Here is a 12,659-nt window from a genome sequence, read left to right as displayed (position 1 = left end):
CCCCCCACCCCCACCCACACACACTTTTTTTTGTTGTTGGTCGTGGGGTTGGAACTCTGGGCTTCGACACTGTCCCTGCACTCTTCAGCTCAAGGCGAGTGCTCTACCGCTTGAGCCACAGCGCCACTTCAGGTTTTCTAGTGGTTTTATTGGAGATAAGAATCCCACGGATGTTCCTGCCCGGGCTGACTTTGAACCGCAATCCTCAGATCTCAGCCTCCTGAGTAGCTAGGATTACAGATGTGAGCCACCGGCGCCCAGTGTAACTGGATTCTTATTGGGTTAAGACTCCTCTGTGTAGCACAGACACTGCTCAGGTATATGGGGAGTTTATTCTGTGATCACAGTAATGGTACTGTCACCACCCTTACTCACTTTTCCCTAGATTTCCAATACTTACCCTTGTAAGACTACCAATAACCTGGTCTTCTTTTGAATGTAGGCTGACTGGCGGGCAGAGCGGTTCTGCTGGGCTTCCAGGGCACTAGAAAGGTATTTCTGGAAGTGTGCAGCATGGAAACATTCTGAGCTGTCCATAATTTGGCGGTATACCATCCACCTGGAAACAGCAAAGGTGATCTTAGTACAGAGGCATTTGATGGCCTGGCCCTAAGGGCTTAGCCATGGATTCAAATGTACCTAGTACTCTCAAAGACATTCTGCCCATAAACTCTGTGAGCAAAAATCAATCCTGGCACCAAAGAAGAAGGTAGAGAACACTAGGTAGTTGGGAGCCCAGTATCCTGGAATCACAATCACCGGGGCTTTTGGCAAGAAACCTCCTGCCATATGGAAGACAGGAACACATAGAACCAATAGGCTTCAAGATTTTTTTTGGCCAGTTCTGGGACTTGAACTCAGGGTCTGGACACTGTTCCTGAGCTGTTTTTGCTCAAGACTAGTACTCCATTTGAGCCATAGTGCTACTTCTGTTTTTTTCTGTTTATGCGGTCCTGAGGATTCAAACTCAGGGTTTCATACATGTTATACAAGCACTCTATCATTAAGCCACATTCCCAGGCCCATGCTTCAGGATTTTTGACCAGGCAGTGATTTCCTGAAGGACTATGCAATAAAATGGCTTCAGTCTGGTATTCAATAAAACTCTTGCTAAGAGTAAGAAATGGGCAAGGTAAGGGCTGAGAAGGTGGCTCAGTGGTAGAGCGCTTGCCTTGCATGCTCGAGGCCCTGGGTTCGATTCCTCAGCACCACATAAGCAAAAAGAGAAAAGCTGGAAGTGGCGCTGTGGCTCAAGTGGTAGAGCGCTAGCCTTGAGCTGAAGAACTGAGGGACAGCACCCAGGCCCAGAGTTCAGGCCCCACGACCGGACCCAAAAAAAAAAAAAAAAGAAATGGGCAAGGTAAGAGAATTTGTAATGTTAGGAGTATTGCCAGTTGCTAACATCTATAATTCTAGCTAGTTAGGAGGCTGAGATCTGAGAATCTCTGTTTGAAGAGTCTTATCTTTAATTAGTTAGCATAGAGTTTAAAGTAGGTATGTCTCAAGTGGTAGAGCTCCAGCCTTGAGTGAAAAAACTAAGCAGAAACATGAAGCCTTGAGTTCAAACCTCAATCGTAATGTTTATACAACATAAACATTAGACATGCCGGGCATCGGTGGCTCATGCCTGTAATCCTAGCTACTCAGGAGGCTGAGATCTGAGGATCATGGTTCAAAGCCAGCTGGGGCAGGAAAGTCCATGAGATTCTTATCTCCAATAAACCACCAGAAAACTATAAGTGGCACTGTGGCTCAAGTAGTAGAGTATTAACCTTGAGCTGAAGGACAGCACCCCAGCCCAGAGTTCAAGCCCCACAACTGACAAAACAACAACAAAAAACAAACAAACAAACAAAAAATTAGAACTGGTGAGCCATTAAGTGCTTGTTAATTGGGACCCAATGTTACCCTAACATTTCTCCAAAATGCACCTTCTGATCTCCACAGCCTCCACCCAAAACTCCCAACTATCTAGGTAATTTCTTTTTTTTTTTCTTTTTCTTTTTTGTTGGTCGTGGGGCCTGAACTCTGGCCTTGGGCGCTATCCCTGAGCTCTTCACCTCAAGGTGAGCGCTCTACCACTTGAGCCACAGTGCCGCTTCCAGTTTCCTGGTCGTCAATTGTAGATAAGTCTCATGAAAGAAAAAAACATTTGAATACTTCTATCATATTTATAAGATGATTTCTTTGTTGCTTTGTATGTCCTTCCCCCACAGTATCACCCCTGCTTTTACTGTATTTGATGTTGGTATAATTTGTGGAGGGGAAGGGACAAAACAAATCTTTTAAATAGGGATACAGAGGGACCCATTGCAACAATGAGATGTACAAGTCATTATGTCAGAAAAACGAACTTTACAATTTTGGTGGAGGGGGCAGAGAATCGGGTAGGGGGGGTGGGGGAGAATAGGAAGGGATAGGAAGGAGGAGGCAACAATGCTTGATAAGAAATGTACTCATTATCTTGCCCATGTAATTGTAACCTCTCTGTACAGTACTTTCACAATATAAATAAATAAATGTGTAAATATTAAAAAAAAAGAGTCTTACGGGTTTTCCTGCCCAGCCTGGCTTTGAACCGTGATCCTCAGATCTCAGCCTCCTGAGTGGCTAGGATTATAGGCTTGAGCCACCAGCGCCTGGCTCTATCTAGGTAATTTCATTTTTTTTCAGTTCTTTCATACAATCCTGCAGGATGCCTTCATATTAGTCTGATTGTATATTAAATGCCTGTCTCAGTCAGCAAAGGTTGATTAATAGTCAGCCAAGCAAGTGAAGTGATGGGTAAATTATTTTCCCAATTTCACTTGAGCTAGCATGTCCTAGTTGTGCATGGACTCACATACACAGACTCTGTGTTCATGGAAGGTTCATTACCTCCCAACTTCTTATAATCATGATGGCTCTGACTTTCCCTCTGACCAGGCACACTTCCAAGTCTTTGTACCCCCTCATCCTGCTGCTCTCCCTGAGATCACATGGTTCATTCCCTTATTTCTTCAGGTCTTTGCCTTCATGTTATTTTCTTGGTGAGGCCTTCCCTAACTACCCAATTTTAAACTTTGAGTTCCAGCTGGGTACTGGTGGCTCATGCCCCAGATCCTAGCAACTCAGGAGGCTGAGGTCTAAGGATCCAAAGTAGGCAGGGTATAAAGATCCATGTGACTCTTATTTCCAATTTGCCAGCAAAAAGCTGGAAGGAGAACTGTGGTTCAAGTGGTAGAATGACAACCTTAAGAAGACAAGATGAGCAAGAAAGAACACAAGGCCCTGAGTTCATGCTCCAGTTCCAAAAAACCCCAAAAACCAAACCAAAACATTGGAGTTCCACTCCTAGCCTGTACTTCCATGAACCTGCTGTTTTATTTTCTCCATAGCATTTTGTATTTGTATGTGTGTGAGCATGTTGAACTCAGGGCCTGAGCACTGTCCTTGAACTTTTTGCTCAAAACTAATGTTCTACCACTTGAGCCACAGCTCCACTTCTGGCTTTTTTGGTGGTTAATTGAACATAAGAGTCTCATATACTTTCCTGCCCAGACTGGCTTCAAACCAAGACCCTCAGATCTTAGCCTCCTGAACAGCTAGGATTACAGGTGTGATCCACTGCATCCAGCTTCCACAGCATTTTTTACTGGCCACTATGCCTTCCTTATGTAGTTGTTTGTCTTCCAAACCACAATGTAAACTCCAAAGAACAGATTTTCTTCTCTATTTTGTTCACTGATGTTTTCCCTCATACTCAGTGTGTGCCTGGAATACAGGAAACCCTTAGTGCGTGTGTTAAATAAATGGAGAGATGCACAACTACTGTGCAGATAAAAGTCAAACTAGCAGCCATACATGTGGAAAGTCTCCCTGCAGCTAGGCAGGCCAAGGCATACAGTCCCTTTCCCCAAAGCAAAAGAATTACTCATACTAACCTGCCATATTCCTTATGCAGAGTGACCAGAAAAGCACAGAGTTCACTAGCATGACAGCCTGGGAGACCAGTTACAATGCTGATAATTACCTACATGAAAGAAAAGTCATGTTGGTTTGCAATTCAACTGAGATGCAGCGCTATGTAAAAAAGTTAAATGTCTTCTGGAGCCAGGCTCTCTGATTTTGGGCCAATGATAAACTGATTTTATAGGGTGGGTATGAGAATTAGCGGAGTTTAATGTAAAATGTTTACAACAGTGCCTGCACAAAGCCACCACCATATAAAATGCAGCTCTAATTTCTGTGGAGCATGTTGCAAATTTATCAGTTCAAGTCCAATGAATTGAATAGCATATAGGTTTGAGATCACAGACACTTCTTTTGTAGAGATTCAAGGATATTTTGACTGATTTACTATAACACTTCTTAGTAAAGCACTGGGCAGAAAGGACAACTGGGACCGGAGTGCTGGTGGCTCACACCTGTAATCCTAGCTACTCAGGAGGCTGAGATCTGAGGATTGTGGTTCAAAGCCAGCCAGGGCAGGAAAGTCCGTGAGACTCTTATCTCCAATTAACCACCAGAAAACAAGAAGTGGCACTGTGGCTCAAGTGTAGAGTGCTCCCCTTGAACTGAAGAGCTGAGGGACAGTGCCCAGACCCAGAGTTCAAGCCCCACAACAGACAAAACAAAACAAAAAATAGTAACAAAACATGGCAAAAACTTCCCTGGGCATATATTTACTTCATTATACAGGCCAGACACCACTCTATAGCTAGGTGTGGAGGTACTCATCACTCAGGCTGATCACACCAGTATAAACAGCTGTGAAGCCCTTTTGTTTTGTGAGAGCTCACAATGTTCCTTCCTCTCTTCTGACCAGGAACTCTGGACTGCATCCCCTTCTGCTCCCTGGACAGTCCTTCCTGTAACTGACATACGATTTGGGTTCCTCCCATCCACCTTTCTCTATCTTGCTTCCCATTACTCAGTACCCAGGCTTTAGCTCCTTAAACCACAGCATGTGTGTTCAGACAGATAATTGCTTACTTTAAGGTAAATCTTTTTTTTTCTTTTTTGTCGGTTGTGGGGCTTACACTCTGAGCATTGGTACTGTCCCTCAGCTCTTCAGCTCAAGGGTAGTGCTCTACCACATGAGCCATAGTGCCACTTCTGGTTTTCTGGTGGTTAAGTGGAGATAAAAGTCTCATGGACTGGGGCTGGGAAGGTGGCTCAGTGGTAGAGTGCTTGCCTTGCATGCATGAGGCCCTGGGTTCAATTCCTCAGCACCACATAAGCAGAAAAAGCTGGAAGTGGCACTGTGGCTCAAGTGGTAGAGCGCTAGTCTTGATCTGCAGACAGCACCAGGCCCAGAGTTCAGTTCCCATGACCAGCAAAAAAAAAAAAAAAAAAAAAGTCTCATGGACTTTCTTGTCCAGGTTGGCTTTGAACCAAGATCCTCATATCTCAGCCTCCTGAGTAGCTAGGATTACAGATATGAGCCACTGGCACCCCGCTGAGGTGACTCTTATAGCACTTTTTTTTTTTTTTAAGTAAAAAGGCATTTTTAAACTTTCTATACTCTTGCCTAAGGGGAAATGATGCTTTTAATTGCTTAGCATTGCTATTTCCTTTTGTTGCTGTGTCTTCTAGATTTGCACAGAAATAAATGCCTCCTCTGAGTCTATTACAACACATGGCTCCCAAAGGAATAATGGGAGGGAGGCCAAGGGGAGGAAAGCATGGGGAGGGAACAGATTAAAATCCATTCTAGGGAGAACAATGTTTATATAATATCACCTTACCCTAGGGATTGCTGCCAGGACATGGTAAATGGGCACCCTTCCCCTTATTAAACACAATGTGTTATCTACTGCTAGGTAAGTCTTTGTCACAACTAGGAAGAGTTGACAGCATGAGAACACAGAGTAAGAGTGTAAAAGACTTGAAGAGGCAAGGGGAGGGAATGGCAGGATGCCAGAGTTTATCACTATTATGGAGCTTGGCTTGACCTAGTCATTGTATAGAGCAAGTTTCACGTGTATCATTACATCAGTATCCAAGGGGGTGGAGTCTTATAAAAAGGACTCTGTCTGAGCATCTTTTGTTAACTGACATAAAAGATCTAAGGGCAGGCTTGTAGGATTATCCTCCTGTGAATTCCCAGCACGTTTGGTAAACTCTTCTACCTTGTCATTTTCTACTCTGTGAGTAGGGCTGACTTCAGCTTGCTGCAGCAGGACTGGAAGATGGATCCGCATCACAGGTTCCCAACTAATGCTGCTGACAGCAAAATGCTGGAGAAAGCTGGAAAAACCAAGACAGTAGAAAAACCATCACAGTCTTGCCTTAGCAACTTCTTACTTGTTGAAGAATGAGGTTTAGAGATTCTCACCAGAAGTAAAATTGTTTATGGTACATCATTACTACCTTCTACAGGAATCTCAAAGAAGTTATCAAGGAAAAGGAGCTAAGAAAGGTCAAACACTGGGGTTAACATTTCAAAAGTTGGAACAATAAACATCGAAAACCATACACCCGGGCTGGGAAGGTGGCTACGTGGTAGAGTGCTTGCCTTGCATGCATGAGGCCCTGGGTTTGATTCCTCAGCACCACATAAGCAGAAAAAAAGTCGGCGCTGTGGCTCAAGTGGTAGAGTGCTAGCCTTTTACTGAAGAGCTGAGGGACAGTGCCCAGGCCCAGAGTTCAGGCTCACGACCGGACCCTCCCCCCCAAAAAAAAAAAGAAAAGAAAGAAAACCATACATCCAGAGCTTACCAGTCCAGCTCTGGGAGTTTTGCTGGGAGCAACTTTTGAGAACGCCACTTCTCTCCAGCAGGATGGTTCAGGGCAATGAAGAGCTTCTGTGCATTGGAGTGCCTGCAATATCAAAAGCTCACAGATTAGAATTCTGCCTCCCCTCTCCACAAGAATTTTATACTACTAGTTCTGAGCCTTTTAAGCCACAGTTTCGTGACAGAATCAATATTTCTGAAACAAGCATTTCACTGACTAAAACAAAATGTGGTATCAGTACATGACTGGCATGTCCACATAGGAAGGTTGGTCTAAAAGTGCTTGACACTAGTTCCAGTTTCGGATTGAGTGTATTTCATCTCTCTTGCCATCTATGTATCAAGGCCACTGGCTACCTGCAAACTGGCAGCACTGAAATGACTGCTAGGACTTCCAGAAGCCAAGACCCCTATGTTACGTAAGTCTCCCTGCAGAGAGAGCACACCCACAAGGCTTAGGGAATGAAGCACAAACACTGAAGGCAGCCACTTACAATCTCTTTTGTTCCACAGATAATCCATCTTCCTGGATCACTTTTAAAGAAAGCCCTGAGTTATCCTGCTGTTGCCAGGGGGAGAAGACCTAAACAAAACAGAATTTGAGCAAAGAACACTTTAAACTCAACAACAGGATATGGAACCCACATGGGGATTTGATCGTTGTTGAAAATCTAGACTTGCCAGTGCAGAGAAAAACCATTGTAACAAACAAGTTTGCTTTAAAAATAAGGCCCAGAGCAGAGAGAGAGAGAGAGAGAGAGAGAGAGAGAGAGAGAGAGTGTGTGTGTGTGTGTTGAGCTAGAAATGTCTTTCTGGGTTCCTCTCTACAGGGACTGCTCATCCAGAGGGCAGGAAGTCTGGAGGACAGTGTCAGGTAACACTGTTCTGGCAGCAAGGGCAAGCTCTTCCTCGTGTCAGGGCCAGACAGCAGTAGTATAAGTTACCTTTTGGCTAAAGGCACAGGGATGGCTGATAAGAATATAAAAGAGTATCTAGGTTCACAGATTGAAAGAGCAAACACAAGCAGGTTAGAAGGCCCAGCCAGCAGTAAAAGAAAGACACAGATTGGGCTGAGAAGCCACTCTGCAGCTAAGATCAGTTATTATAGTTCCTTCACACTGTGCAGATCTGTTGGAGGAGTGGGGGAAGTCACACTGTCCTCTCACCAGTTGTGTGGCTGCCTGTCAGTCTGCTATTAGCTACTGCTTGGACTCTAAGGGAGTCACATAATTCTTAGTATACTTTGCCCTTATTCAATCTGTTGAGCATCTAATGGGCAGCCTGCCAGATGGGACCATCTGCAAGGGCAGGGATTATGACCCATCAGGATGGAGAATAATGGGGTAGCTAAAAGGGGAAATAAATCAAATTAGGACTTACAAGAACGAAGTAGATATTTCCTCTCCCTCCCTCCCTCCTTCTTCTTTCTTATGTCAGTCCTGGGGTTTAAACTCAGGGCCTGGGCACTGTCCCTAAGCTCTTTTGCTCAAAGCTAGGGCTCTACCACTTTGAGCCATCGTGCCATTTCTAGTATTCTGGTGGTTAGTTGGAGAAAAGAGACTCACTGTGACTTTTCTGCTTGGGGCTGCCTCTGAAGCATGATCCTCAGATCTCAGGCTCCTAAGTAGCTAGGATTATAGGCACCAGTGCCCAGCTAGATCTTTCTTAAAAGGCTTTTAAAAAGCCCTCCCTCTCAGTTTCTTTGGGCTCTCATACTTTCATAGGTAAGAATACTATTCCAGAATGCAGGGGATTATCAATGCCTCCCACAACTAGCTCTCTCTGCTCTTGCTCTAATCATCTCACTGTTGGCTCTAGGATATTGTTTACCATCTAAATTGCTATGAGAAAAAAAGTAGTAGATGTTTTACTGAATGATTGATATTACCTCTGAGTAAAATGCTTGATATATTTTTGATTTTGGGAAAAGGGCAATCATCAGAAAACTGCTTGGTCCATGGAACTGAACTGGGAGATGAAGAAGTAATGAGCTCTTGAAGTCTATGAAAAGGGCTGCCACTACACTGATGGAATCCTAAACAGAAAAGAAGATCATTAGTAAGATAAGCCATTTGCTGATTTACAACTAGTATCATAATACACACTAGTTATGACAATTTCATTGTGATTATCCTCATGTTGAGATTACTGAAGTTCAATCATAGACATATGTTCCAACTTTGTTACAGGAAACATGGGCAGAACAAGTATCTTTTTACCAAACTGAAAATGTCATCTCAAAATTCCTTCTACGGTATTAATCCCTTATTTTATATATTATTGTATTATATAATTTGCAAATATTTCTTCCATTCTCTTTGGTTTACATACTAATGGGAGTGTACTTTAAAGCACAGAAGCCTATTTATTTCCTTTTTCCCCTCCCTCTTTTCCTTTCCTTCCCCCCTCTCCTATACCTTGCTCCCTTTCTGAGGTTTGAACTCATTACCTTAGCCTGCTAAGCAGATGCTCTATGACTTGAGCCATGTTCCTCAGCCCCTGAGAGGCTTAATTTTGGTCAACTTAATTTATAAATATTGTTTCTTTTTTGGGGGGGAGGGTCCGCTCATGGGGCCTGAACTCTGGGCCTGGGCGCTGTCCCTCAGCTCTTCAGCTCAAGGCTAGTGCTCTACCACTTGAGCCACAGCGCCACTTCCGGCTTTTTTCTTTTTGCTTATGTGGTGCTGAGGAATTGAACCCAGGGCCTCAGGCATGCAAGGCAAGCACTCTACCACTGAGACACCTTCCCAGCCCCTAAATATTGTTTCTTGATGTCTATGCTTTTGGTATGCTATTTCAGTTACTGCTTAAAAGGGAAGGGAAAGGAAGGGGAAGAGGAGAAAAGAAAGGGAAGGGAAAGTAAAAGAGAGACAGAGAACAAATAAACATAAGCAGGAAATTCAGAGCTATTTTATTTATGTTGTTGGAGATATAGTCAGGTTGGCCTTGAACTCAAGATCCTCCTGCTTCAGTCTCCTGAATGCTGGGCAGCTTTGTACAGAATCCTTAAGGTTTCTAGATACAAGATCACATCTGTAATCCCAGCTACCTGAAAGGTGGAATGCAGGAGGATTGCAGTTCTAAGCCAGCAATGGACAAAAAGTCAGGGAGACTCCATTTCAAGAAATAAGCTGGGTGTGGAGGTTCACACCTATTGCCTCAGCTACTTGGGAGACAAAGATTGGAGGCTTGTGACTAAGGCCAGCCCAGGTGAAAGTATGAGTCCCTATGTGAAAAACCAAAGGACTTTGGGAGGGTAAGAGGAAGCACAGAAATGGAGGGACAAAGGGTAAACAAATGCAGCAGTGGTACTTATTAGACACTGAAAATGAACTGTGTGTAGAGATGGGAGGAAAAAACTGGGAGAGTACAAGGGAAGGGGTAAAGTTCCCAAAAAGAAATTCACTCTTTTCCTGACATATAACTGTAACCCCTCTGTATACCGCCTTCATAACAATTAAAAAAAATTAAAACTAAAGGACTGGAGGTGCGGCTCAAGTGGTAGAGTGCTTGCTCATCAAGTCCAAAGTCCTAAGTTCAAATCCCAGTACTGCCAAAAGAAAAAGGATATGAGAAAACTTTTGAGAGGTGAGCTGTGCCCTGGCTGTTAAGTATGAGCTAGAGAAATTCAGAGCTACTCTTTTCCCACTAGAGCCAGGAGTGTTAGTGCAGACTTGTGACTAGTGTTAGTGCAGGATTGTTCTGGAGTGGTACATTCATGGAGCCAGAGGTTAAGCCTGAGTGTATGAGGGAGGTAGAGTTAAAGCCCTGAGAGGGAAAGTTAGGCATTTCTCTCCATTTTGGTCCATTCATAATTCTTTCCCAAAGTTAAGGGGAAAGTGGAGTCCCATCAATGCATAGGATAAAGTACATTTCTAGTTCTGAAGTACATAAGCCCTGTGTTCTTGGGCTAAAGGTCATCTGTGAAGGGCCACTTGGAGGACTTTTCAAGTTAATTCCTAGTCCTCTTTGAGAAGAGTGAATTGGTCATAGAGAGCTGCTGGCCTTTCTGACCCAGAGCCCTTTCTACTAAGCCTTGTTCTGTTTACAGAACAGTGAGTCTGACAAAGCTCCCAAGAGTCTTAAGAATATAAAGGTCTTGCTGGGCACCAGTGGTTCATACCTGTAATCCTAGTGACTCAGAAGGCTGAGATCTGAGGATTAGGGTTTGAAGTCAATGAGGCAAGAAAGTCCAGGAGACCAAAAAAGCCAGAAGTGGAGCTGTAGCTCAAGGGGTAGATTGCTGGCCTTGAGCACAAAAACCCAGGGACAATGCTTCAAGCCCCAGAATAGACATCAAAATAAATAAATAAATAAAAGAATATAGAGGCTTTTTGTCAACCTCTATGCCTGCCTTCCTCAATACCCTGCTGGTTCTTGTCATCCAGTCTCAAGGCAGTGCAGGAGACACAAGAAGGGTTTTCCCCTCAGAAATGTAAGTATCTTTCAGACCTACCAAAGTCATGGGCAGGTAAAACACCTACCCCATCATAGAAGGAAATGGAATTCATGTGATCCTTGGAAATGATGATATTTCCATGATGACGGTGAGAAAACAGAAGACCATTAGAGTAGAAATGTATATTCCCTGGAACGAAAAGAAAGCTGATCAGAGCTGAGGGGCTGAGTCCTGGGGGCAAAGTCCAGTGTCCTTGTAGGTGGGGTATTCCAAGTAGTAACTAGATACTGTATCAGTTGAGCTTCCATTATATGATTTGTATGCTAACACCATGCTCTGCATAGATCGTTGCAGAGGGAAATAAAGCCATAGTTACAGTCTTTCATAAGAACTAAAAAACAAATGTATAAACTGTCACCTGATAGGGAGGAAGAAAATTCATACTCCTTTACAGGTATCTTCCAAAGAAATATGCTAAAAAAGACTTTGAGTGTATCACTCTTTTGCTAAGTCCATAGATTCTTCTTTTCCTCGCTTTGAAGAAACTGTTTCATCCCTAAATAGATCATGTCCTTCACTCAGGAACCAAGAAAAATCACTAGGGTCTCAGGACAACTAGGAAACATACCCAAAGCAGGTAACATAGAAAAGATGGATAACTGAGAAGCATTAAGGCTAGCTAGGCTATAGAGCCCATGCAGAACACCCATCAGACCCTTAGATAAATCTGTTCTCTGGAGCTGGTCCAAGGTGGATCATTTTTGTTCCTGCCTTGTAGCTTTTCACACAAGGCAAGATATAAGGCAGTTCTTGGAGCCTGAGGCACAAACTTGAGAATACTATCACTAATATCTTATTTCTAAGGCATAGGCACTAAGGACAAGGAGTAACTACTAGAGTTGTGGTTCTAGGAAAGTAGTCCCAAAGCTCTGGAGGGTTGTCTCTGCACGAGAGGTAAGAAGTCAGTAGACTACAAGTTCTAAAGGCTTCTTGAGTAGGTGGGGTTTTAGGACAGGAGAGGCCTAGTGAGTATGAATGGGAGTTAGAGAGGAATGGGGGAAATGGAGGGTAGTTTTTCTATACAGGAAAAAGGAATGGAGCCTGACCTTCAATATAGGTCAGCAGAGGGAAGTCCTCTAGTCCTTCCAACAAGGAAAACATGATTTTCCCTGCACATTACTCCAAGGTCTGAACCAATCTCTGTCATTATCTTCAGAGCACAAAGAGATAAATGAAATAACTCATCAGGTGGCCCAGAATCAGTGCTGGTCTCTGAGATTCAAATTCACAGAAGTCATAGTATTTCTGATATCTACTCTGGATTTTTGACTATCTGATTACAGATAGTCTGAATGGACATGCCTTTGCAAGGGTTTTTCAGGGACTGGATAGCCAACTCCTGGAGAGATCTCTTTGGCTTCTTATCTCATCCTTAGGGACCCTAGTGGGTACTACTGTCCTTCCCATTCCATTCTGTAAGATGGAAAACCCAGAGTAAAAGGAAGGTTCCCATGAATGCCCAAGAAGCAGCAGGGGCTACA

The 12,659-nt window shown here is 43.7% G+C and overlaps 1 protein-coding gene across 1 annotated transcript in view; it reads right to left on the bottom strand.

Annotated features, from left to right (window-relative positions):
* Window positions 1-12,659, bottom strand: part of LOC105981452 (chromosome unknown open reading frame, human C20orf194) — a 120,595-nt gene that overhangs the window by 39,079 nt on the left and 68,857 nt on the right. Inside the window, exons 21-27 of the mRNA XM_013010641.1 lie at window positions 11,204-11,307; window positions 8,608-8,754; window positions 7,214-7,302; window positions 6,703-6,804; window positions 6,114-6,231; window positions 3,924-4,012; window positions 401-559 (exon numbers count right to left, since the gene is read on the bottom strand). Of these exons, the coding sequence (XP_012866095.1) occupies window positions 401-559; window positions 3,924-4,012; window positions 6,114-6,231; window positions 6,703-6,804; window positions 7,214-7,302; window positions 8,608-8,754; window positions 11,204-11,307 (808 nt within the window). The remainder of the gene's footprint in view (window positions 1-400; window positions 560-3,923; window positions 4,013-6,113; window positions 6,232-6,702; window positions 6,805-7,213; window positions 7,303-8,607; window positions 8,755-11,203; window positions 11,308-12,659) is intronic.

The sequence above is a fragment of the Dipodomys ordii genome, unplaced genomic scaffold, assembly GCF_000151885.1.
Source record: "Dipodomys ordii isolate 6190 unplaced genomic scaffold, Dord_2.0 Scaffold13, whole genome shotgun sequence".
Classification (NCBI taxonomy): domain Eukaryota; kingdom Metazoa; phylum Chordata; class Mammalia; order Rodentia; family Heteromyidae; genus Dipodomys; species Dipodomys ordii.
This window is presented reverse-complemented; position numbering and strand designations above follow the sequence as displayed.